The 25,197-nt window shown below is 41.8% G+C and overlaps 2 protein-coding genes across 3 annotated transcripts in view; both read left to right on the top strand.

The window, feature by feature from the left end:
- The window catches only part of LOC307264997 (ATP synthase subunit C lysine N-methyltransferase), a 2,127-nt gene extending 913 nt beyond the window's left edge, over positions 1-1,214 (top strand). For both annotated transcript variants that reach the window (XM_080046566.1, XM_080046567.1), the window contains exons 2-5: positions 1-44; positions 191-331; positions 419-469; positions 590-1,214. The exon at positions 1-44 is cut by the window's left edge and continues 61 nt beyond it. In XM_080046566.1, coding sequence (XP_079902692.1) covers positions 1-44; positions 191-331; positions 419-469; positions 590-784 — 431 coding nt within the window. In that variant the 3' untranslated portion in view covers positions 785-1,214. The remainder of the gene's footprint in view (positions 45-190; positions 332-418; positions 470-589) is intronic.
- Positions 1,215-2,827: 1,613 nt separating this feature from the next.
- plk2b (polo-like kinase 2b) lies at positions 2,828-9,134 on the top strand. The gene is made up of 14 exons (XM_080038826.1): positions 2,828-3,032; positions 3,133-3,240; positions 3,330-3,446; positions 3,742-3,871; positions 4,080-4,263; positions 4,777-4,975; positions 5,145-5,292; positions 5,489-5,583; positions 5,894-6,029; positions 6,216-6,296; positions 6,717-6,876; positions 7,336-7,465; positions 7,636-7,746; positions 7,944-9,134. The coding sequence occupies exons 1-14, from the start codon at positions 2,847-2,849 to the stop codon at positions 8,133-8,135; spliced, it is 1,977 nt and encodes a 658-aa protein (XP_079894952.1). The 5' UTR covers positions 2,828-2,846; the 3' UTR covers positions 8,136-9,134.
- The last annotated feature ends 16,063 nt before the right edge of the window (positions 9,135-25,197 follow it).

Below are 25,197 nucleotides of genomic sequence, written 5' to 3'. Positions count from 1 at the left end.
GAAGGGGTCGCTTAGCAGACCTGGGATCAGGAGATGGGAGGCTGGTAAGTGAGCTGCAATCATTTGAGCAACATATACAGTCAAATATGCGCAAATCTTACTGTGAAACTGCAGCGTTGAAATCTGAGTGTGCTGTGTATCCTGTTGTAAGGTACTGTAGTTGCATCATCAGGTTTGATTTTTTTCATAGGTGTTTGCTGCCTCTTCTGCTGGCTTCCAGTGCACAGGGTTTGAGATTAACTCTATTCTTGTGGCCTATGCGAGAAACAAGGCCCGCTGGACAGGAATGCCCCCCAGCCAGGCTACCTTTGTTAAAAAAGACTTCTGGGAGGTATGGCGCCATCACAAAGCAATTGCTTTCCAAAACCTGATCAAAGCTGTGTTACATTACGTTGTTTGTGTCTTTCATCTCTTATAGACTGATTTATCTACGTACAACAATGTGACAGCTTTCCTTGCTCCAGGAATTGTGAGTTTGCCTTCCTATGAAGACTCATTTCTTTCCCTTCCTGTAGATATTTTGATTGCAGCATAAGTCACTAGCTTACATTTAATAGTTAAGCCACTAACGTAGCCTGTTGGTTTGCAGATGGAGGTGCTGGGTGAGAAGCTGTTGAAAGAGCTCCCTGATGATGCGCGTGTCATCGCTTGTCGTTTTCCCTTCTCCAACTGGCCATGCCAAACATCGGTCGGATCCGGTCTTGACCAGACTTTTGCTTATGACATGAGCAGTGTGCGCTCACACCTGACGACAAGCGCACCTAACACAGTGTGTGTTGAATAAGTCACAGCCTCCTGGAGGGTTTTTGTTTCCCCAGCACTGTCATTCTCTACAGCACTGAAGCCTCTAGAGACTTTTCTGTTCACATTTACCAGAAATAAACAACACGTTTGATTAAAAGTAATTAACATGCAAGGAAAATACATTTTGAGCATGCATGAACACCTCAAATTGGTGATATCTAACAGTTATGAGCTATGAAAAGGAACAACCTTTTTTGAAGGTTGTCTTTGAACACTGCAAGATAGAGAGGAAGACGCCAACAAAGCAAGATGTCAGGTTGATTTGACATTTGTTCTGTCTTTGAGCTGCCAAAACAGCCTTTTGCTGTATTGCTGACAATTTTATTGCATACTGCTACCTAGTGTATGGTACATGCACACCAAGGGACGGGTTATGTTCTCCAAGACCATATGGAATATGTAACTGAGTAGAGAAGTAGACACTTTGGTCCGAGAACCATGGTTTGTGTAACCCTTTGTTTGTTAGCAGTAACATTTCAGAGATTTCAGTAAAATATTCGTATTACGAACAATTTCTGGCTTTGATTTTATTTTAATAGAGACTAAATGCTTCAAACATTTACTTTTGTTACTATATTTTGCTGTCTGCATGGTATTACAACTGAAGCTTTTGCTGTCACACCTGCAGTGAACAGTAGGGTGATACTGTTCTCATAGGTTAGAGCAGGGGTGTCCAAACTTTTTTCACTGAGGGCCACACACAGAAAAATCTACGAAGGGCCGGGCCACTTTGCAAAAATAACACATTTAACAGGACATGTAGCTGCTCTGATGTTTAGTTTCATAGTGTCTTCGTAAATTGTAATCCTTCTTCACGGCAACACTTTCCTTGCACATTAAACAGACACATTCCCCCTCTTGTTTATATGCCAATGATACACCCAGTGTTTTCTGCCTTTGCGTCCAATGTCCAGCAGGGTGAAAATATTATCCAGCCGAGGTCCCGACCCTCCTAGGGGTGTCCGGGGGTATGCCCCCCCGGGAGATTTTTTAAAGTTTTTAAAGTGAAATGCTTGAATCTGGTGCACTTTGAGAGGGAAATTAAGAGGCTAAATCGGAAGAATTTTGTATGAAAAAAAAAAAAATGGAAAGCTATTGGAGAAGGACACATAGATTTTCCATAATAATATTAATTTAAAATAAAATATTATTCAGGGTCCTCTGGGATGGGCTTGTTGCTCTTTTTCTTTTATGGGACATATTTCTCAGTAATATAATGAGTGCATTTAAATTATTTAAAAATTAAAAGCGCCATATTACATTAGATTTTTAAAATATGCCACGGGCCAATCAATCAGTGTTTGACACCCCTGCACTAGTGGGTTAACTAAGAAATGCAAAAAAAAAAAAAAAAAAAATTTTTTTTTTTTTTTTTTTTTCAAAGGGCCATATTACATTATATTTTTAAAATCGGCCGCGGGCCAATAAAAAGCGGGCCGCGGGCCGCAGTTGGCCCGCGGGCCGTAGTTTGGACACCCCTGGGTTAGAGGTTATATTACACATGGTATCCAAGATCTCCACCTGAGGGTGCTGGTGCTCCAAATTGAGTTTGGTGCAAAAACACAGGATGAGGTGAGCCTAGTAGAATACAGATCATGTTTATCCTCTGCATAGTGGATATTCGATCGATCAAATGCATCAGTCTTCCAACACCTTGAGTTATATTTTGCACTAATCTATAAAAGGCCCTTTCACCTTCCTCGATTCCATGAACGAAATAGGTAACATGTCTGATTTGTATTATTATTATGGGTTTTTCGGAGGATCATGCATATGAATCCTGAGTATTTTTAAAGTATTACATTTCAGAATCCACACAGGCCGTTTTATGTGCTTTAGATTTCATGTCTGTGCCGTCATCATAATCAACATCTATGTTCAGTTCATGCAAGGCAATCAATATCAGGCAGAGCTCATGTCACACCGTGACGTCAGAGAGAGGGCGGCAGACAGCGGGGTGGGGAGGGTGCCAGAGTATAAAGCCTGGGAGACGGACTCTCCGGGCTGCATTCTGAGTAAGCTACCGTAATAACCACGTCTTGATGGAAGTGCAGAACAATATAGTGCCCCAACAGACAAACAGCAGCAGCATGTGTGAATCTACGCAGAGGTCCGGCGAACCTCGCCGAAAGAGAACAGATGAGCGCAGTGCGCCCTCTGAGATGGCCAGGATAATCACCGATTCTGCCACTGGGAAGTGCTACTGCCGTGGGAAAGTTTTGGGAAAGGTAGCGCGAGCTTCTTTATCAGTTGTCGACTTTTTTTTACTTGGATATACCCCCGTAATCCGGAGACACGGAATGTTAACAGTGTTTTTCCTCTTTCTAGGGAGGGTTTGCCAAGTGCTATGAGATGACCGACCTCTCCACCAGCAAAGTTTATGCAGCCAAAATCATCCCGCATGCGCGCGTGTCCAAACCTCACCAACGGGAGAAGGTAAGCGCAACTCCGGTGCGTTTATGGAATGTTTTCACAAAATTGCCTTTCAGTTATAATTGAACGTTTTGTCTCTTTCCCTCCGCTAGATTGACAGAGAAATTGAGCTGCACAGATTACTGCACCATAAACACATTGTGCACTTTTATCATCATTTTGAGGACAAGGAGAACATCTACATCCTGTTGGAATACTGCAGTAGAAAAGTAAGTGCTAGGCTATTCTTAAGTTTCCAACCACTGCACTATATGCTTGACAACTGCTGTGTTATACATTTTTCTAACAGCTGCATTGCACCTATAGTCAATATGGCAGCACCCATGTAGCCTAGTATTCTGAGTCTGACCCCCTACTATAAAGTATTGTTGTAATTGATTGTATGGTTATCCAGCATATAACGGTTTTATGAGTTTAAAGAAAACCATCAATATGTTAAGGTCATCTGCACAGAGGAAAACAGCTCTTTAATCCTTTTCTTCTGTATGTTTATCCTTTTTGCAGTCCTTAGCCCATATCTTGAAGGCTCGCAAAGTGCTTACTGAGCCAGAGGTGCGTTATTATCTACGACAGATTGTGTCTGGACTGAGGTACCTGCACGAACAAGACATCCTTCACAGAGACTTGAAACTTGGTAAGTAATCTTTATGCCCCATTGTGCACAATTGTCAATATGGTATTATTATTTGTCTTTATTATTATTTTTATACCAATGCTCCTCTTCCTCCTCTTGCTTTTTCTTTAATCATTTCTTCAGAGGGTCAGTGCATTATCGAGCCTTTGATCCTGGGTTGAATATCAAATGCTTATCATCTCATTCTCTTTCTTCCCTTCCCTTCAAGGTAACTTCTTTGTGAGCGAGTCGATGGAGCTCAAGGTCGGGGACTTTGGTCTGGCTGCCAAGTTGGAGCCGGCAGGGAACAGGAGGAAGACGATCTGTGGAACACCCAACTACCTGTCCCCTGAGGTTCTCAACAAGCAGGGCCACGGCTGTGAATCAGACATCTGGGCCCTAGGCTGTGTCATGTGAGTAGGCCAACCGTCAATGTATCATTCGCTACTTCAAAGGTTTAGTAATGCTAATAAATAGTGTTTGATTGTTATTATTTAGTCTCTGGATCCATTTCAACAATCGCAATATAAAAGAAGAAAATGTATTAGAGAAACACACATGAGTGAAGGGAGCAACCTTAGACCTTAGAATATACACAAAAGTAGTGCAAGGACACAGCAAATAAGAATTGTAGAGACAAGTTGTACCATATAAGCAGAATGCAAAATTAAATGAAATCTGAACAAACTAGAATACTGTTCTTGGAAATAAAATAATAATAAAACAATAATCACTGATATGAAATAGAATAGTGTGGAATAAAACTAATACAAAATATGTATATGCAATATGTAGCTACGATGTAAATTATGAGTTAAGACTAGTTAACATTATAAATGTCAATTATACGATTTGTTTGCCTACAATCACGCGTTATATATTTCATTGGAAATCGGCTCACTTTTGCCCTTCTGTCCTGCTCCCAGGTACACCATGCTGTTGGGCAGACCACCGTTTGAAACCACCAACCTGAAGGAGACATACAGGTGCATCAGAGAGGCGCGTTATTCCCTGCCCTCCTCTCTGTCGCCACCAGCTAAGCAGCTAATTGCCAGCCTGCTCGCCAAGATCCCCGAGGACAGGCCCAACCTGGACCACATTCTGAGGCATGACTTCTTCACACAGGTAAGACACAGTTTATTGTATTCTCTCTCTCTCTCTCTCTCTCTCTCTCTCTCTGTCTGCTCCACTATCTGGCCGTCTGTCACTGTAAAATGTCACGTCGTAGGAGGAGAACAGCGACCCTCTGCCCACCAAGCTGCACACTGACCCACTTTCTTGATCCCCTCAACAGGGCTTCAGTCCAGAGCGTCTGTCGGCGAGCTGTTGCCATTCAGCACCAGATTTTCACATCTCCAGTCCAGCCAAGAGCTTCTTCAAGAAAGCTGCCGCCGCGCTCTTCGGTGGCAAGAAAGACAAGGTCAAATACTACGAGACTCTGAGTGAGTATTACATAAGCCATGGTGAAATGCCACTTGTCAGTCACCACCAGCCCAATTGTCACTCACTTAGTCAAATGGAGTCTTCGAGAGGCATTGCGATTGTTATGTCACATTTTTTATCCTAGGCAGCTCTCATGTCACCTGGTTTAAAAGGTCAAGCTCTGATTATTGGGTTGCTGTCGTTGCCTTTTAACAGATAAGTTAACCAAAGAGGAAGAGGAGATCTACAAACTGCAGCATGACCTGGAGAGAACCGTCATCAGCCAGCAACAGAACCAAAATATTTCTGAGGTAAGAAGCAATATTATTCAACACAAAACCCGGATATGTGCAAGAAGAGTGTAGGTGATGTTGCAGGAACATTATTCATCCAGACATTACATAAATGGGCACATCCTATTTAGAGTTAGCATGTTGAGGAGAATCCAATGAGTCACACAGTTGAAGCACAGTTTGAGAACAAAGTGAAATCACTTCACTTTCAACCTTTCATAGCCAAGCGCTCTGAATCTGTGCGTGACCATAGTGAGTCATAGCCGGAAAGGCATGATCTAAACTCTGCAGATTGTAACCCCTGTCGTCACTGATTTTCCCACCTCAGAATGGAAGTGTACTTCCGCCATCTGCCGAGAGCCCCGTTGCCCCGGCAACAGAGAGCCAGTCCCCGACGACGACGCGAGATACCATCCGTCTGATCGTCAGGGGGAGTCTGGGCAGCTGCAGCAGCAGCAGCGAATGTGAGTTCACCAGCCTGCTTACACACACGCTCAGACACACATTGATTTCTTTTTTATAAAACCCTTGTGTGATTGTATTAACACACAGGGGAATTTGATAAGTACATCAATGATAGAGAATTTTGTATTGTACCGATATATGACATCCAGCTTATTGACACCCTGTTGTTGTTGTTGTTCCTGAAGGCCTGGAAGACGGCCCCACAGGGAGCGTGGCTGATACTGTCGCGAGCGTGTTGAGGGGATGCCTGGAGAATATGCCCAAAGGTGAGTCAACTTGAGGCAAAATGAATTGCATTGTCGTGAACTGTGCATGTAGTTGTCGATTTAGATAATTCCACATGGAGAGCTTTCATGACACAGCTGGGGCTCATCATTTGGGTTTGAACTTGAAACTATCTTAAGGACACAGATAGAATGCCCAGGTCCATGTTTGGTGCTTTTTGCCTTCGAAAGATACACTCCCTGACTTTTTGTTAACACACGCACACTTCCTCCCAACTCATTGTTGACGTCTTAGGACCTTTAATTGCAGGGATTACAGTGAAGTTTCAGTGAACCCTGCAGACTCATTTGAAGTTTAGTTTAGCTCTTTCATGTAAGGAATGCATACTTAGGGTTTGGCGTTTCTTTATGTCTTTCTGTAATTGTTCTCTAACCCTCATCCTCTGCGTTCTCACCCTGCAGCTGACGACATTCCTCAAGGCTCAAACAGCTGCACTCTCCAATGGGTGACTAAATGGGTGGACTACTCCAACAAGTACGGCTTTGGCTACCAGTTGTCTGATCACACTGTGGGAGTTCTCTTCAACAACGGCACTCACATGAGCCTCTTGCCAAACAGAAAGTATGCACCATTCTATTGCCTTCACACTACTCCACCTTCACTTTAAAAAAGAGTTATTAGTCACTGCGTATAATGGAGATGGCTTGTTAAAGCACGCTGGTAGTACCTAGAGCGACTTTGAATAACCTGTTATAGGTTGTTGAAATGAGTGCCAAAACGTAGGGATGGGTTGACTTGTACAATTGGAGCACTTAAATCATTAAATATTTCTTTACCAGAAAAATGGAAAAAAAAGTAATTTTCCATTTCAGCCAAAAGAAAAAACATTACTCATGTTCTCGCTGATGCTGCATTTGTTTTCAGGAAAGGGCAAGCAATGTTCTCAGTCAAGAATACAAACTAGATTTGAAATGTCACAGGCATCTATTATCAGTGTTTGGTTCTTGTTGTTCGATGAGTATTTGTTTACCTGATGGGTTGCGTAACTCTTTGTTTATCTCCTTCTCTCCCTCTCTTCAGGACCATTCATTACTATGCAGAGTTGGGCCAGTGCTCTGTTTTCCCCACTTGCGAGGTTCCTGAACACTTTGTGGGCCAAGTGACTGTGCTCAAGTACTTTTCCCACTACATGGAGGAGAACCTCATGGACGTAAGTGTACATCTCAAATCCTCCACTCCCTACTTCTGTAATCCATATCTCTCTTGCATGTATGCGTCTTTTGTCTTCACCGTCCCTTAGAGCATTAGAAACGGTGTCTTTTCAAGTTGCAGCTTGTCTAACTCTTATGTTTTTATTTTTTTACTCTTTTGCTTTCTCAGGGCGGGGACCTGGGCAGCATGACAGATTCACACATGCCCAGACTCTACCTGCTGCAGTGGCTCAAATCCGACCGCGCCCTCATGATGCTATTTAACGACGGCACTTTCCAGGTAAACACGTATAACCGTTGCTGGGCATGCTCAGTGGAGCAATGTTTTGGGTGCAGTTCAGAACACGGTATTCAGGTCAACGAGGGAGGAGGGTTAGAGTGGAAAAACGTGCAAGAAAATGATCTTTCGCCAAAAAAAAGTAAGAGTGAGAATGGACTCATAAATAAACACATTTTTTATTTTTTTCACCTCCATAGATCAACTTTTACCACGACCACACCAAGATCATCCTGTGTTGCCAGAGGGACGAGTACATGCTGACGTACATCAATGAGGACCGCGTCTCCAAAACCTTCAAACTCAGCTCCCTGCTGACGTCGGGCTGCCCCACTGACCTGCGTGAACGCATGGTGTACTCCCTCAACATGCTTCTGCAGAGGTCTAGCTAAACCCACGACAATGTGTTGTTGGACAGTGCTAAACAGACAGACGGACGATCAACTGCTGCTGCAGTGGAACCAGGATTCGGAAATAAGGATCCGTGCGAGGAAAGACAAGCTCGAGGATGGACCTGTGAAAAGCAAATTAACATTGCTGCTCTGTTGCTGTCCGTCGTGACTCAGCTGAGGTGCAGATGAAAAAAATAATAATACGAACAGAGTCTGTGGATGGGGGAAGTGAAATGTAGCACAAGGACAGTGGATGGTTTAAAGGGCTGATTTGTATTGTGTTTGTTAAGAGGAGAGACTGAGAGTGTTGGAACAAGTATGTTGGTACGAATGTCAACCCTCAGATGTGAAAAGAGGGAGCGAAAAGAGGGACATTTGGAACAGAAAAACAAACGCTGGGCTGGCACCAGCTTAAATGTGTACAGTTCAGTTGATGCTGTCTTAAAGAGACAATCCATAAACTGATGCTCTGAATGTAACCAGAGCTAGACTGTGGGTTATTGTAAATGATGTACTGTCTATGTCTCAGACAGTGTGTGTGTGTGTGTGTGTGTGTGTGTGTGTGTGTGTGTGTGTGTGTGTGTGTGTGTGTGTGTGTGTGTGTGTGTGTGTGTGTGTGTGTGTGTGTGTGTGTGTGTGTGTGTGTGTGTGTGTGTGTGTGTGTGTGTGTGTGTGTGTGTGTGTGTGTGTGTGTGTGTGTGTGTGTGTGTGTGTGTGTGTGTGTGTGTGTGTGTGTGTGTGTGTGTGTCTTTTAAAAACTGTGATTTGATCTCTTAACTCAGCACATTGAGCTGGGAACCAGAGGTGTGATTTGATGGAGGAGAGCAGGTGGAGAGAATATCATTTAAAAAAAGAGAGATGATCCCTTAAGAGCCATTATCACCTTGGTAGAAAATGTTCTATGTAACTTATTATGTAAAACAAAAGAAAAAAGTGCAGTATTTATTTATTTAATAATAAAGAGCATTTTCTAAAAACAAAGTACTTGTCCTTCTTGTTGAGTGTTTTTACCCATTTTCTATTTCCAAGAACACAGAACAGTGTTGTCTCTGTCTACCCAAATACGTAATGAGATGTATTATAGGCCTACTGTTATTTCATTTGCGGAGTGTGCCCTTAGCCCTGGTAGGCTATTTAAGTTTGTTTGTTGTAAACCTGAAAATGAACTCCTTTTTCGCTGTTTATGCACTGTAAGCTTTGGTGAGAAGTAGATTAAACTTAATTACATTTTCATATCTGTGCACTGGTCCAAGTCAAAGTAAACATTTTATCTTGAAACGGTTTGCAACAGGAAATGGGCGCACAGAGAAAGATGAATTCACGATAGAGGTTAGCCTATGTTTACAGTGAAGTCCTTGAGCACTTTGGTTTAAAGGCCACCCCGCCCTTAGTTGTGTGTTCTTCTGCAGTGATAAATGGATGATGGCAGAGATGACTGACTGTTCAAAACACACACAGGCACACGTTAGGCTACTTTGCAAGCAAACTGGGTCAGCAGTGAACCAATAGGCCAACCAGATGGGTCGAAATATGTAAAGGAAGCCAGTCTAACAGAGAACATGATGCACCCAGAAGGAGAAACACACTCAGTGCGTTTACATGCAGACTCATAATCGGATAACTAAACGAATAAGACTTCAACAGGACTTTTAAACTGCATGTAAACACCTTTAACCGATCTACTTCGGACACAAATCGGCACAATAACGGACAAGAGAAGTCGGATAAGAACACCTAGATAATTTGTTCATTGTCGGCTTTCTCTCTGCATGTATACAGGGATCGGATATCGCATATCGGACTTCTCGTTCTGTGCTTGTGTGCCTGCGCGTGATAGGCTACACCATGGGTTATTGACGGAAGGGAACCGGACGTGGCTCTAAAACCACTTGTTGAAAGCATGGTTGAAAGGGCTACAGCGCCACCTAGCATAGTGGAGACAGCCATGCATCGGACATTTATCCGATTTCTGAAAGGCCATGTATACTCAGACAAGTGACACGGTCCGTTCGATTGTCTAGTTCGATATATGTGATAATCCAATCTAGTTGTGCCATGGAAACGCACTGACTAATACAATGAGAGACTTTGTCATATTATGTTAGCGATTGCATCAGAGCTTTTGAGTCTAAGTGTCTACAATCATTCCTCGACATCCTTGCACATGGACTCACTGTAGCCATGGAAACGAGCATCCACTGACCAATTTGGGCGAGAGTCGGAAATCAATTGAAGCTGCTCAAAAGACAATGTGGCACAGCTTGTCCTCGCTGAAAGCCAGAGCTCGCATACTGACATAGTGGTGCTTCAAATGGTAACTTTTGTGTTTTGCTTCCGATTTGCTCCCCCCCCCCACTGCTCTCTTCTCTTTGTTCACCAGTGTGAGTGTTCCCGGAACACCCCTTAACCTTACCGAGATTATGTAATGATGCAAGTTGAACTTGCTCGTTTTGAGTCATCTCTTCACTTGTTCACTCAAAATATCTGTGCTCCTCAGAGTTCAATAATGAATAGCCTACAAGGAGACCGATCAGGAATTATTAATGACGACACCTCCGGGTCTGAGTGCGCTTGTTTTTGACACTAATGGCCCCTGGAATGGATGCCGCCTCGGTCAGATGGAAATAGATTTCGTTGTTGATGGCTTTTTAGGTTTTTATGGCTTTCTTAAGGGGCATATCTCTACCCCTGGTCCCTACATCTGGACAGAAGTGCAGAATCTCCATCGGATGGATGCAATGGGTTGAGACAAATTAGTTACAGACTGCTGACTCCTTCCCAAGAAAGCATGAGGAAAAGTGGCAGTTTCTCTGAGGTCATATAAGTGAAACCCAAATTGGATGTGGATTCGGCTCCCATAATGATCACTGTAAGCGGAACATTCAGGTCGGCTTAGGATCTCATGTGAGTCAGCGAATGTTAGCCGATCAGCTTAAGTGGCCTCATGGGAACTTTCTACATATCTGGGAGCATAAGGCGTAGATACAATTAAAAAATGTAGAAAACCCCTGTGGAGTTGAAAAAGCTAAGAGTGCATGTTCACTTGATGCTGCTCAAAAGATGGTCACTTTGGTGTGAGAAAAGAAAAATATTACGACTGCTAGTTTTCCGTAGGCTATCACCAACACAAAGCTGCTCCTCTGTAATGCCACGTTGACGGTGGGAAATGTCTTGCGCGTGCAGACAGGCTTAGCTCTGCGATGAGCATAAGCTGCAGCGACAACAAGGATCATTTCACATCAACTTGTATTAAAGAGTTCTCTGCAGGCAGAACAGTGAGTCAGTTTGGCATTCAAAGTTAGAGTAGGCACATTCTGACATAAAAAAGAAAAGAAAAAAACATTAATTTGATATGTGCACACACTGGGATGCACTTGGGGGATTATAAAGCCGTTGCATATCAAATGTCAGCACTCCTCCTCCTACGATGTGGCCAAAAACAGATGTACTGTGGAGGGAGCTGGGATGTCTGTAGCGTTGCCCGTTCTCTTCTGTAGTCTCATTATCGACCGAAGATGAGCAATGTGCAGCACTTAGTTGGCTGTTGTAGTCTTACAAAGAAAACATATTGCCTGAGTATGTCCCAAGCATGTCAGAAAGTAGGTGTGTGTGTGTGTGTGTGTGTGTGTGTGTGTGTGTGTGTGTGTGTGTGTGTGTGTGTGTGTGTGTGTGTGTGTGTGTGTGTGCGTGCGTGCGTGTGTGTGTGTGTGTGTCTTTACACATGTCATCAGCAGAGAAAAATGTGCAGTCCTCTTCCCATCATTCCATTATACTAACTACCAGGCACGTGGTTTAAAGGCTGTTGAAGCAGAGCAGTTTGGAATCACTAAATCTGATAAAATTAAGGCATTTAGCAAAAAATCTGTGAAGTGTGGCAGGTGCTAGAATACAGCCCTGCCTTGTGGAGGAACAACACTCCAGAGGCTTCAAAGCAACGTATCAATCCTGTGACTCACAGAAGAGATAGGAGGACAAAGCGAATCCTACATACTGCACTCGCACAAACGCACACACGCACACGCACACGCACACACACACACACACACACACACACACACACACACACACACACACACACACACACACACACACACACACATACATACAGTATATACAAATACACACCATCTCCCTTCGGATTTAGGTGGGGCTGCATATGCTCAACAAGTTATCAGTTGAATGTTAATGTTCCACTCCGGGTTCCAATTGTCACTGCTAGATACACAAGTGTGTAACTACAATACAATATGTAAATCCTGTATTTTCATAAAGATATGTGTTAAAGGCATTGCTAGCACATGCACAATTATTGACAAAAGGTTATTACATTGATTCAGTATTACAGTTTCCATACACACTTTAGTGGCAGAAAAAAGAATATCCAAAATAAAGATTAGCACACTTGAGTAAAGACTGGTTAGCTATTCCAACATCTAACTTATTCAATCTACACATTCATTTAGTTTGAGAAGTTTGTACCACTTTGAACAAACTTTATAGAAGTCTAAAGTTAATTCAGAGAACTGAAACCGAAAGGTCTGTGACACAGCCCATGCACCGTTGGCATTTCTCTGAGCCCACAGTAACAATCCTTTGTTCGGTAAATGCCAAAGAGAAGGATATCCAAATAGCTGTTCTCCCAGCATGCACTGGGCAGATGCAGGGGCGGACGAACGGACTGTGATGCGTCAGGGAGAATGATTTACTTTTATGGTGTCGCCTGGAGGCAGATGAATCTCTTAAACTCTTTGATGATGCTTCAGAAAGCTGGCATGTCAGGACAAAAACGCGTACAAAAATTTTCAAAGCAGCTAATGTTGAAAGAAAATAATTTAATAGATGTTTCCTTTGAATGAAGATCAATTTATGTTCAACTAAAAGTTGTGTATGGCAGACAAACACATCTCCATTCTTTGTGAACTAGCCCTATCCAACCAAACAGAGGAGCCATGGCATTCTCATGTTGTTACTTGCATGCTCAACGTTCACACGGAAGCAAGAAAAAAATATTCACCTCTCAATACGCAGGAGTGATTGCTTTTAAAATGGCTGAAAAGTTCTATCATTTAAACCAGGGGTTTTCAAAGTGTGAGAGAGTGAGCCCCCCCTCAGAGAACAAATTTCAGCGGAGCCCCCCCCCAAAAAAAAAATTATTATTTTACAAATTTAAACATGTTTTTGAAACATTCTAAACATTTTTGTGCGTTTTTAAACACATTTAATACATTTTAACATCTTAATCCAGTGTTTTAATCCTTCTTCCTTTAAGCATGGATAGTAGTGACTGAGTGTGCATCGGAGTGAGAAAGATAGGCAGACAGACTTGCCCAAATTATTGACTAGTTAAATGTCATTCACACACCCAGTGTTTTTTCGCTAGTGCCTCCAATGTCCTGCTGGAGGAGAATAGTAGCCAGTGGAGAACCAGACCCTCCTATGGTGGTCCGGGGGTATGCCCCCCCGGGAGATTTTTGGGTCTGATGAATTAGAAGCTATTGAAGAAGGACACATGGATTTTCCATAAAAATATTAATTTAAAATAAACAAAATGTATGCAGGGTCCTCTGGGTTGGGCTTGGTGCTCTTTTTCTTTAACGAGACCTATTTCTCTGTAACTTACTGAATGCATTTAAATGCAGTGAGGGGAACGAAGCAGAAGAACTTGTGTCCAGCTATGCAGTGATCTTAATATAAAAAATATATATATATTTTTTTACATATTCATCCGCGCCCCCCCTGCCATAACCCCGCGCCCCCCTTGGGGGGCGCGCCCCACAGTTTGAAAACCGCTGATTTAAACAACTGATGGCTGTTTCACTGCAATCACATCCGTCTGTACAACGCACACACACACACACACACACACACACACACACACACACACACACACACACACACACACACACACACACACACAAACTATGTGCTCTCATTCATGACAAATCTCTGCCTGCTTCAGCATGAAAACAAACAGAAAAAAAAGATAAAAAGGTAGATGCCACGACTCTGTCATGAGGGGGTATGGGCCATGTTTTGGGGGATTTGTCTGACAGCCCAATCCATAAGCCAATCAATGCATCATCTCTGATGACGGATCGACAGTCTCCACTTGCTCTCTCATTGAGCTGAGTGGGAGACACACTACTGTTTCCATGGCGACAGGTATTCTCATCCTCGCCCGCACGTAAACATCCAGCTGCAATGCATTTGTCTGTTCCCTGCTAGTCACTTTGTATTGCGTGCACACCGCCTCGGCTAAACGTGATCAAGTGAACATTTGTAACAGTGATTATTTTATTCAGACATAAATAGTCTTCCGCTTTGCACGCACGGAATTGAAACCATTCAACACCCATCATTACAAAATGTTACTCCCCAGATACACACAGGAAGTGGCCACCAAGGGCTGGACTGGCCATCGGGCGAACCGGGCAATGCCCGGTGGGCCGGCAGGCATTTTGGGCCGGGCCGGGTCAATAAAAAAAATTATTAATTTTTTTTTTTTTTTTTTTTTTTTTTTTTTTTTTTTTAATGGACCCTCGGCTGTGTGACTCGGCCCGGCCCTTCCCTCTTGGGAGTGCCATGGACATATAAATGTGCGTGCAGGCTGTCAACTTCACCTGAAAGTTAAATAAAACTTTGTCCCAGGCCATTACTCATTATGATAGGTTCTAGGCTGGGCCTGGCCCAATCACACACACAGCAGAGGGCCGCCCATTCAGAGGCTGCATTGAATTGTATTGTCACGCATTCAACTTCTACTCGGTAATTATGAGCATCTGACGATGGTCAGTTACGTTCAGGGCCGTCGGACTGCGGACAGGCTTGGGGGGCCCAAGGCAGAGGGGGACTGCACCCAAAAAAATTAAAACACATATTTATTTATTTATTTTATTTTTTTTTACTGGCTCAATATAGGCCCCTGATCTTTGAAGGCCCAGAAAAATGTTATTTAGGAAAAAATAAAATAAAATCAGGGGCAGTAAATTTGTTATTTTTTAAATAACATTGTTCGGGGCTACGAAGATCAGGGGCCTATATTGGGCCATTAAAAAATACAAACAAATGGAAAAAATTCCCGAAGCTGACTGGATTTTTTAAACATGTACATTTCTTCTTTCTGCTTTTTGGTCATTCTGTGTCTATAAATTATTCCAGAAAATAGTACTAAATAGCTTACATAGGAAACAGATGATTTAGCCTTAGTTTTCTCCTCAAAGTGCACCAGATTGATGAATTTTACTTTAACATTTAAAAAAAAATCTTCCGGGGGAGCATTCCCCCGGACCCCCCTAGAAGGTCCAGGGTCCACGACACAGTCTCCCAAATTCCTGTGAGAAACACTGTGTGTATGCATGTTTATTAAGAGCCATTAGACCAGGGGTTGTGTTCAAGGACGCGTAATGATTTGGTCATTCATCAATAGAAACATTGTGTTGTTATCTGGCTCAGAGAGGGACCAGTCACTCATACGTTTTGGACTGTAGACAAACATAGCTTTTACATGTTTGTATTGTAAGACCGCCTCTCAGAGGGCCCATCAGGACTTCCTGTATAGGGGGCCAGAATTTGGTGCAACGCCCCTGCCTCCGCATATCGTATAAATAATCATGGTGGGCTGCCATGGCCAAAAATGCCAGGGCCGATTTTTTGTCCTAGTCCAGCCCTGCCACCAAGGTCAAACCCTTGCAAAATTACTTTGCGATCCAAACCATATTCTCACAATCATGTTTTATTCCAACAATTTGTTTTTGCCTCACTATCAATTAACTTCAAGCACCACAAAATCACCAAAAGTAATTCAATAATCATCAACAAAATAACATGTAATAGGTATGATGAGAAGAGAAAGATAACTCATCAGTGGTATAAATGAAACATCTGTTCATAAGTGTCAAATTGGTCTTTTTTCAGCTGCTGGAATTCATGGTCAAAAAGGGGAGTTGGTGGGCTCTTTTTTTATTATTTTTTTACAAAATCAGATTTTCCTGTTTATTATAGAAATAATGGGTGGCAGCTGCTGCCATTTATTTAATGAATGATTGAGAACGAGTGAATAAACCTTCAACTAGCCAAATGTGGCACAATAACTGTTGAGGAACTGTCATTTCATTTACTGTTAACCATGGAACAGGACAAAAGCTGTTGTCACTGTTTGTATTCTTTTCAGAGGAAGTGAACAGGAACACATCCTACTGGATATCCTCTGTTTTGTACGGAGGATGAAATGAGAACAATAGAGCAGATGAGATTAGGTTATGGAAGGAGAAGAGGGAGACGGACAACAATGAAAACCCTTCTATAATAATAGGACGTATAAGTGCAATAGTGCAGAGAGGGTTGAAAGTAGATGAGAAAAGACAAGTTAATAAGCAGCTTAACAAATGATTATGTTAATTATGACCTGTGGGACAATTAGAAGTGAAAACCCGAACAGCAACACAGCAGACATTGTGCGAAATAAACTGACAAGCTTAAAATGTATTTCAATCCAGCGACATGCAGGTGGCATTGTTGATGTTATACATCTGATGTCATATTGCTGATGTCATGTGTGATGTCATGCTCAAGGGGTCCCAGGATAAATCCCCAAAGAGAAATTTGGTTTGCAGCCATGGTGACTAATTTTCTCACACATCATGGACGAACGACACAAATTGATTTCTGACGAGAACAAAAGCACTTTGACAGAACAATAATAATAAAATAAAATATTTAAAAGCCCAACTAACATGAAAAACATTTGATAAAAAGAAACCTATTTTGAGACCCACATCCTAATAAAATATAACCTGAACAAAGACTACATGGATACCAGTTCTCCAACCAATATAACTTCTATATCTAAAATACATGTACAAAGGGGTTTGTTTTGGTTCTGCAGGCTCTATTTGAACATCCATATAAGGACTTGTTTGCCTGCTGTCTGCCTTCCTGATGAGTTTGCTGGCCGTGCCGAGGAGCAGGTGTCATCATGCACACATGTAGCTCTCCTGAGCTCACCTGCGTGACTACCCGGCTGTGCAGCAACACAGACGAACAGCTTTACTCACCCTCAGTTCAGAGAGATGTGTTGACTGTCTGTTATTGTACGTTTTATCCATGCATCTGTGTATGTGTCAGCTAAAAGCCCACCTGTAAACCTGTAACTAGGCTTGGCTAACACATTTGAAGTGTATCTGCAATGTCATGACGTGCATTGGCAAGGATTTGCACGTGTGAATTCACTGCAGCAGCTTTGTCTCAGTCCATGTTTTCCTGTATGTGTGGGTTTTCCCAAGGCTTTCTTCTTCAGGTTCAAAGACGCACAGCTCAGGTGGACAAAAGACTCTTAACTATTGTTGTAACTGTAAGCGTTCCGTAATCTATCTCCTGCTACTATCATTCCAATCCAAAATAATACATTTTACTGTAGTTCTGTATTTACGTGTATGTTTGCAGGTTAGGATTTCACATGATTTCATTATATATCTATATATCATGTTAAAACATTCTCACAGGGCCATGCTGCACAATGAATAGGTACACTTTTAATACGTACAGTCCCCTCCAAAAGTATTGGAACAGTGAGGCCAATTCCTTTATTGTTGCTGTAGACTAGACACATTTGGGTTTGAAACCAAAATATTAATATGAGACAATAGATCAACATTTCGGCTTTCATTTCCAGGTATTTACATCTGGATCTGATACACAACTGTGAAGAAAGCATTATTTGTAAAGGAACACACACCACATTTTTATGTGAGCAAAAGTATGGGAACAGATAGACTTAAAATAAATTAAAGTGAATAAGACTTAATATTTTGTCACAAATCCTTCGCTTGCAATAACTACATCAAGCCTGTGACCCATTCACATCACAAAACTTTTGCATTCTTATTTTGTGATGTTTTTCCAGGCTTTCACTGCAGCCTCATTCAGTTGCTGTTTGTTTTGGGGAGTTACTCTCTTCAGTCTCCTCTTTAGCAGGTAAACTGCATGCTCTATAAGTTTTAGGTTTAAGTCTGGAGATTGACTTGGCCAGTCTAAAACCTTCCATTTCTTGCCCCTGATGAACTCCTTTGTTGTTTTTGCAGTTTTTTTGGATCATTATGTTGCTGCATGATGAAGGATCTTCCAATCAGTTTGGTTGCATCTTTCTTTAAATTGACAGACAAAATGTTTCTGTAGACTTCTGAGTTCATTTTGCTGCTGCCATTATGTGTTACTGTGTTGTTGTCAATATGAACCTTTACCAAAGTGATGGAAAGGCTAAAGTTTGGAGAAAGAAAGAATCTGCTCATGATCCCAAACATACAAGTTCATCTGGGAAACACGGTGGAGGCAATGTCATGGCTTGGGCTTGCTCATTAATCTTTATTGATGATGTAACACATGATGGCAACAGCAAAATGGACTCAGAAGTTCACAGAAACATTTTGTCTGCCAATTTAAAGAAAGAAAACTAATTGGAAGATCCTCCATCATGCAGCAAGATAATGACCCAAAACACACTGCAAAAACAAAGAAAATAGTTAATCAGGGGCAATAAATGGAAGGATTCAGACTGGCCAAGTCTATCTCCAGAGTTAAACCCTATAGAGAATGCATTTTACCAAGAGGAGACTGAAGAGAGTAAACAAACAACAGCTGAAAGAGGCTGCAGTGAAAGCCTGGAAAAACATCACAAAAGAAGAATGCAAAAATGTTGTGATGTCAATGGGTCACAGGTTTGATGCAGTTATTGCAAGAGAAGGATTTGCAACAAAATATTAAGTCTTATTTACTTTAATTTATTTTAAGTCTATCTGTTCCAATACTTTTGCTCACCTAAAAATGTGGTGTTCCTTTACAAATAATGCTATCTTCTCAGTTGTGTATCAGATCCAGATGTAAATACCTCGAAGTTAAAGCTGAAATGTTAATCTATTGTCTCATATTCATATTTTGGTTTCAAACCCAAATGTTTCCAGTCCACAGCAAAAATAAAGGAATTGGCCTCAATGTTCCAATACGTTTGGAGGGGACTGTAGGTAGCCTACATATTAATAACAATGCTTCTTTACATGTATCTGTGTACAAAACTAAATTTAACGGAATAGGCAGTTGTAAAGGCATGACTGGTACCTGTCTCCCCAGTATTATGGTGTGTGAGGGGGTATAATAACTACTGTGTAATGATGACTATGCTGAGAGAGGATGGGGGTTTCTGGAGAACTGGGTGTGTTGAGAGATAGTTTCGGAGGGACAACTCACCTCTCCCCCTGCTTTCACTATCACGCATGCTGTGCTATGGCCCTGAATAGGAATAAACAACTAGAAAATAGAAGAATGGCTTTATGTTCATCATTAGCCTGTGGAGTTTGTTAGACACAGTCCACAGCACCTTGGGGTGGTGGTGGTGGGGAATGGCATTCTCCTTGAAAACGTGCAGGAAATAAAATTCCAGAAGCAAGCCTTTGCAACAAGTCTAGACATGCATAAGAGTCCAACCCTGAAACTTCCCATGTCAAGAATGAGGAAGATTCTTTATGGAGTTGGGCAATCCTTGTGCCTTTAAAAAAAATGCAATCTGCCTCTGCCATCTTCGAACAGAAGAAATTGATGTTCCTTATGTTTCCCTAATGTGAGGATCCATTGTCCAAAACCATAGGAAGATAATGATACCCAGTTACCCTGCGTGGCTGTCTGAAGTCATGCAGTGGGCGCCAGCTATCTTCCACAAGACACTGGGGATAAGATAGACCTATTAGCCTGCATGCATTTTCCTCAACATTGACAGATCACCAAGGATAATACACCCAGTGAGAGAAAGACTTGCACACAGAAATCAACACACCACACCATCAACGCCTTTTCCAAACTCTACGGAAGTATTTTTCGCATCCATTAAAGCGTACCAAAAAGCAATAAAATGAGCGCCGCAATTATCATTGGAAATTCAAGAATAGAAGGTTATTCAGAGAGAGGATTGTCAGTCATGTTATCTCTGATTCAACGCCTGGGAATGAAGGATGCCACGTTGCATTTCGTCATTCAGTTCACTAAAAGATCCTGTCACATATTTCTTATCCTGCCAGGCCTCACTAGGTTTTGAGTCAGCCCTTCATGCACTTGTCTCATAAAAGTTTGATGCCACGATAACGCCGGCAGTGTCTCTCATCTGGATTTCTAGACAGAGATGATGTCGTTACTCAGCAGTCATAGGACACACACACACACACACACACACACACACACACACACACACACACACACACACACACACACACACACACACACACACAATCAGATCATGTGTTTGCATGTCCACTCATAGAAGGTAGAGTATTTTCCAGCTGGCAGTTAAACTAAAATTTTTGAAATGTTAGGCGGATGACAGTTTATCTCTAGCGTATGTCACTCTCCTCTCTCTCTCTCTCTCTCTCTCTCTCTCTCTCTCTCTCTCTCTCTCTCTCTCTCTGTTACTCAACCTAAATGAAATCTCACATCTGACGCATTGGCTAGACAAACGTTATACGACTTAGACTGACTTTAGCACCAGTCTTTGTGTCACAGCCCGGCCCGAGACATTTTGCTGCCAGAGGCCCCCGGGGACCGATGTCTTTAAAAATACATTATGCTCTAGCCTCTCAGAGTTTATGTGCAGCAGAGGAGACGTGTTGTGTTTTTGAAACTGTATTGTATTGTTTGGTCTAAGCCCCCAAGCTGTGATGATTGATTATCTCTCTGCACCCATAGTTAGCGACATGCAGATTGGTGCTCTCCATTATAGATTGGAGTCTCACTTTGCTTTGTTAGATTTGCTCGGTCAAAAGATCCCCTGTTTCAGTCATTAATATAATTTAAGCTCTGGGTATTGATATAACATGTCAACATAGACTTGTTCCTCTCCAAACTCAATATCTATGGAATTAGAGGCTACAGTACATAGATATACAAAGATATCTAGAGTTTGCTAGTAATTATGTCCCTCAAGGCGCAGTATTGGAGCCTATACTTTTTATTAGTATGGTAAATAATTAATAATAAGTGTAGTATCAGAGATGTTCCAATTTGTTCAATCAGCAGATAAGACACCCTTCTTTTATTACATGTATTGAGGTACAACATATAAAAAGGGAGGTGTTTTTTGATATAAATAAAGCATTAGATTAGATTAGATTAGGGATAAAAATAGAATGTAGGCATGAGGGATGACTGAGTTCATCTATACTTTGTTCACATGAGCAACTAAAATAAGATGTATGACAGTTGTTGAATAGTAGATGAAAACATTGTGTTTGTGTGTGTGTGTGTGTGTGTGTGTGTGTGTGTGTGTGTGTGTGTGTGTGTGGGGGGGGGGGGGTGGGGTGTTCCTTTGATAGGGGTCTGGAATGACGATATAGTGACGCAGGAACCTCACAGCACGACCTGTCGTTTCCGTCTATTAGCAGTCAACTGTCAGAGCACTGGGGACAACTTCAAGCCATATAGGGTGCCAATTAGGGCAAATGTGTATGTTGGTGTGCATGCATTGTGTGTCCCTCTGCTCATGGGGGCTTCTCTAGATAGAAGAAAGAGAATATTAATAGCAACATGGCACCAAACAAGCTCTTGCCAGTGTAGTGAAGTGACATTGAAAAAGATGCAATAAGTGAATTACGATCATCTGTTTTTTTGTCTTATATTTTCTTGGACTTCCTTTTATAGCCCTATAGGAAATAAACTGCACTTGACCTTAGAAGACCTGTCAGATGAGATGCCGAGTACTGATGGGTAAATTCAACCAAATTACAAGACAGGTTGTGATTTGCTTTGAATTAGAGGGGAGTTTGTGGATATTAATTAAGGTTGTAAGGATGACTCCTTTTGTTTCCTGGGTGACAGCGGGGAGATATAAGATTTCAAAAAGTGCTGCTCTGAGCAGCTTTTACAAGGCTCTGACAGACGTCAGCAGAAATGACAGCTCATTATTCAAATGAGGGACTACTGTAAAACTCTTCTTAAAAAATGCAATAGCTTTCTTTCTCACGTTTATGCTGAATCATTTAGACTTCACAGGAAAGGGATGAGAGCTGAATAGGAAGCAACCTGATGAGCACATTTTCAGCTAAACTAAACCAAGGTGTACACATTCTAACTCAACAATAAGGTTCTAAACTTACCTGTATACTTATAAATTGTCAGTTATTCATTGCTTGCTTAATGAATCACTGATTAGTGCTTTACAAATAAATAATGAACAAAAATAACTTTGGGGTTACCAGGTGGTAATTGAGGTGAAGCGTCTCTTGGCAGAATCCAAGCCGAGTATTTACTGGCGACTTACAAAGGCCAGGCACCCACTAGACTAATTGTCTTGGCTGCCCCCCCCCCCCCCCCCCACCACCACCATCCTCCAAGGTGTCTGTGGCTTGAACATTTTCAAACATTCTTAATATTTGCTTATTGTCTTCAGTTGTAAATGGTTGAATAAGAATCGTGTCAGGATGAAAGGATTTTATAACAGTAGGTATCTAGCCTAACACCATTGCAGACCTGATGCTTTATTGTAGAAATGGAAACACCATGTCCACTATGACTCCGCTGCCAGATACCCACATACTTTTCTTCTATAGAAGGGGACGTGATCCTCCCCCATTAGTGTATGAGTTGGACCATAAAAGAAAAAGCTAGCCAGTTATGTTCACAAACAAAAGGGATTCTTCAATTGGGAGTGAAACTGAAATCTAAAAGTGACTAATGGTTTGCCTCCCTAGGATGAGGTCGTTCTGACATATGACGATTGTGACATTTTGCTGATCATCAGCATGACAGCATTTCATTTGTGTACCCCTTAAATGCCACTCCACCAGCATTTAACAATTGCACACATATCGAATGGCAATATGCCACTTTGTCTATATATATACAGTATATGCTGCTGCTGATTTACTGGCATAATGCTACATGATAACTACATTTTGCTCGTGCTCCAGATACTGATTCTTACTGGCATTTACCACTGCTGAGTTTCGGTATGCAGTGCCACACCAAAAGTAGCTGTATACGCTTGTACAAATACATTTTTGCTGGTGGCAAGTGGTATCTTACAAGTAGCATGTTGTTAAGTGTTCCAATTCAAGCAGAAGAGCAGCAGCAGGAGCACTGAGAATCGGCATATACTGTACTATTTAACCAAGATTGACATAGTTACTATATCAATCTTGGTTTGATAGTACAGTATTATATATTATATATTATAATATATGCCACTATGATCTCAGATCTGCTGTCACTTGGGTTCACAACTTGGAAATTGGCTTATTTCTAATCTTTAAATCATTGATTAAAGATTGCAACCATGAGAATATCTAAACTGACACCATACCCTTACGATCTTGTAAAGTGATACCTCGATAACATTAGTAGCGGTTAATAGCAAAAATCTTTACTCCACTTCCACTAATATCTTCAACAGTGGATTGTTGGTGGCACATAAAAGGGCCTGCAGCTGTGGATCAGTGAGTGAGTGTGTAAGCGTTAAACACCTTTCCTTCCAGCAGGAAAGAGTTGGCTGTCCAAGCACAAGGCTTCCTGCAGCCTAAATTAACCCACAAGTTCCTTTCCTGCCAGACCGTTTCCTGAGTTAATGAGCACTTTGCTAGCTATTTGTTACAATGGAAATGTGCAGCTGCGGCGAGACCTTGCTTTGTGCGTTAGGTTCAACAAAGTTGTTTGGTTTTTGATGCACTGATTGTTAATTTCACCTTCCTTTAATAAATTAACTGTGACTCTAGTTGGTCTGTTCAGCGAGCGCCGCTTGGTTGTAATCAGTGTTTGGTTATTCATTAACAACCCGCTCGCTCGCCCTTGTTTTCTATCTCTCCATCCTATGCAGTGTTTACCCTCGGACAAAGTGGGTGGAGCGGATTTAGCCACACTTCCTGCACAACAGGAAACAGTGGAGCGGGGCTAAGAGAGATGGGAAGGGCTCAGAGGAGTTGATGGATCAACTTGTTTTACCCCATTGTCTTTGCTTTCCTCGACAGGTGCGCACTAGCAGCGGGATGACGAAAACAGTGCAGTGGCTTTACGGTTTGTGAAGGCCTATAAGATTGTTTGAGATTAGACAGTATTTTGGAGTGGACAGTGTGTTGTGAGATGAACTGTACACACATATTCTCTGCAACTATTTATGCAAAATTGTGTATCTGAAAGCTTTTAAAAAAAAGAAAAATGCAATGTTTTCCATTACCATGATACATGACAGGAAGACAATGGTGAAGGTACATGAAACAATACTGAAAAAAGTACTGAGTCCTGCAACTATACTGTAATGTTTTTACAATTTAAAATCAACCCTCAGTTGCCTACTACTGTTCAAACTCAACCCCTACTATTAACCTAATTAACCCTCCTGTTATCCTTAGATATTACTAACACATTTCACCATTGGGGTCAATCTGACCCCACGGATATTTGCCTCCAGAAAATGATTTACAGAAAATTGTTGACCAAGTTTTTGTGTTTATTTTTTGAATACATAAATAACCCCTTGATAATGAAACCTATCAGGGAGTTGACCTGTTCTCTAGCGTCACCATCACCATACAAAATATTGTACTTGAGATGATCATTTTAGAGGGGAGGCATGTGTACTTGGGAAGACTTGGATGTGGTCAACTCGCAAGCCTACATTGGCTTTCTCATTTTGGCGTACATGGAACTTACTTTGATCAGGCTGCCTTTGGCCATAAAATTATTAAAAAAGTTAATATCGTGGCAGGAAATTCCAATTGTCAAACTTGGTTGTTGAGGCTGTTTATCCTCATTACTAGATTATGTTCCAACATACCAGGAGCTATCTTGGTGTTTGTAATATGATAGATACATGTGTTAAGCTCAGTGTTTGTTCCTGTGCTGTGAGAGGATCAGTTACCTTCTCTGTTAAGACTTGATTTTGAGCTGCAGCTACAGAAAAATGTTCGGACATGTCTGACATACCGTGCAAAGAAATTAAAGCAAGAAGGAATTCCTAAACTGTTTGTCAGGCAGGCAGTATGTTGTCTCTTGCCAATAAGCCCTCCTTTATACTAACAGATTTGCAGGATAAAAG

The sequence above is a fragment of the Ammodytes marinus genome (genome assembly GCF_949987685.1).
Source record: "Ammodytes marinus genome assembly, chromosome: 2".
Classification (NCBI taxonomy): Eukaryota; Metazoa; Chordata; class Actinopteri; order Uranoscopiformes; family Ammodytidae; genus Ammodytes; species Ammodytes marinus.
This window is presented reverse-complemented; position numbering and strand designations above follow the sequence as displayed.

What these genes read in the sequence shown, in the direction of transcription:
- plk2b (XM_080038826.1), top strand. Translation starts at nt 2,847, where the DNA reads ATGGAAGTGCAGAACAATATAGTGCCCCAACAGACAAACAGCAGCAGC. An exon ending in AACCTCACCAACGGGAGAAG is followed by an intron (nt 3,241 to 3,329) that starts GTAAGCGCAACT and finishes TCCCTCCGCTAG; the next exon opens with ATTGACAGAGAAATTGAGCT. An exon ending in CAAATACTACGAGACTCTGA is followed by an intron (nt 5,293 to 5,488) that starts GTGAGTATTACA and finishes GCCTTTTAACAG; the next exon opens with ATAAGTTAACCAAAGAGGAA.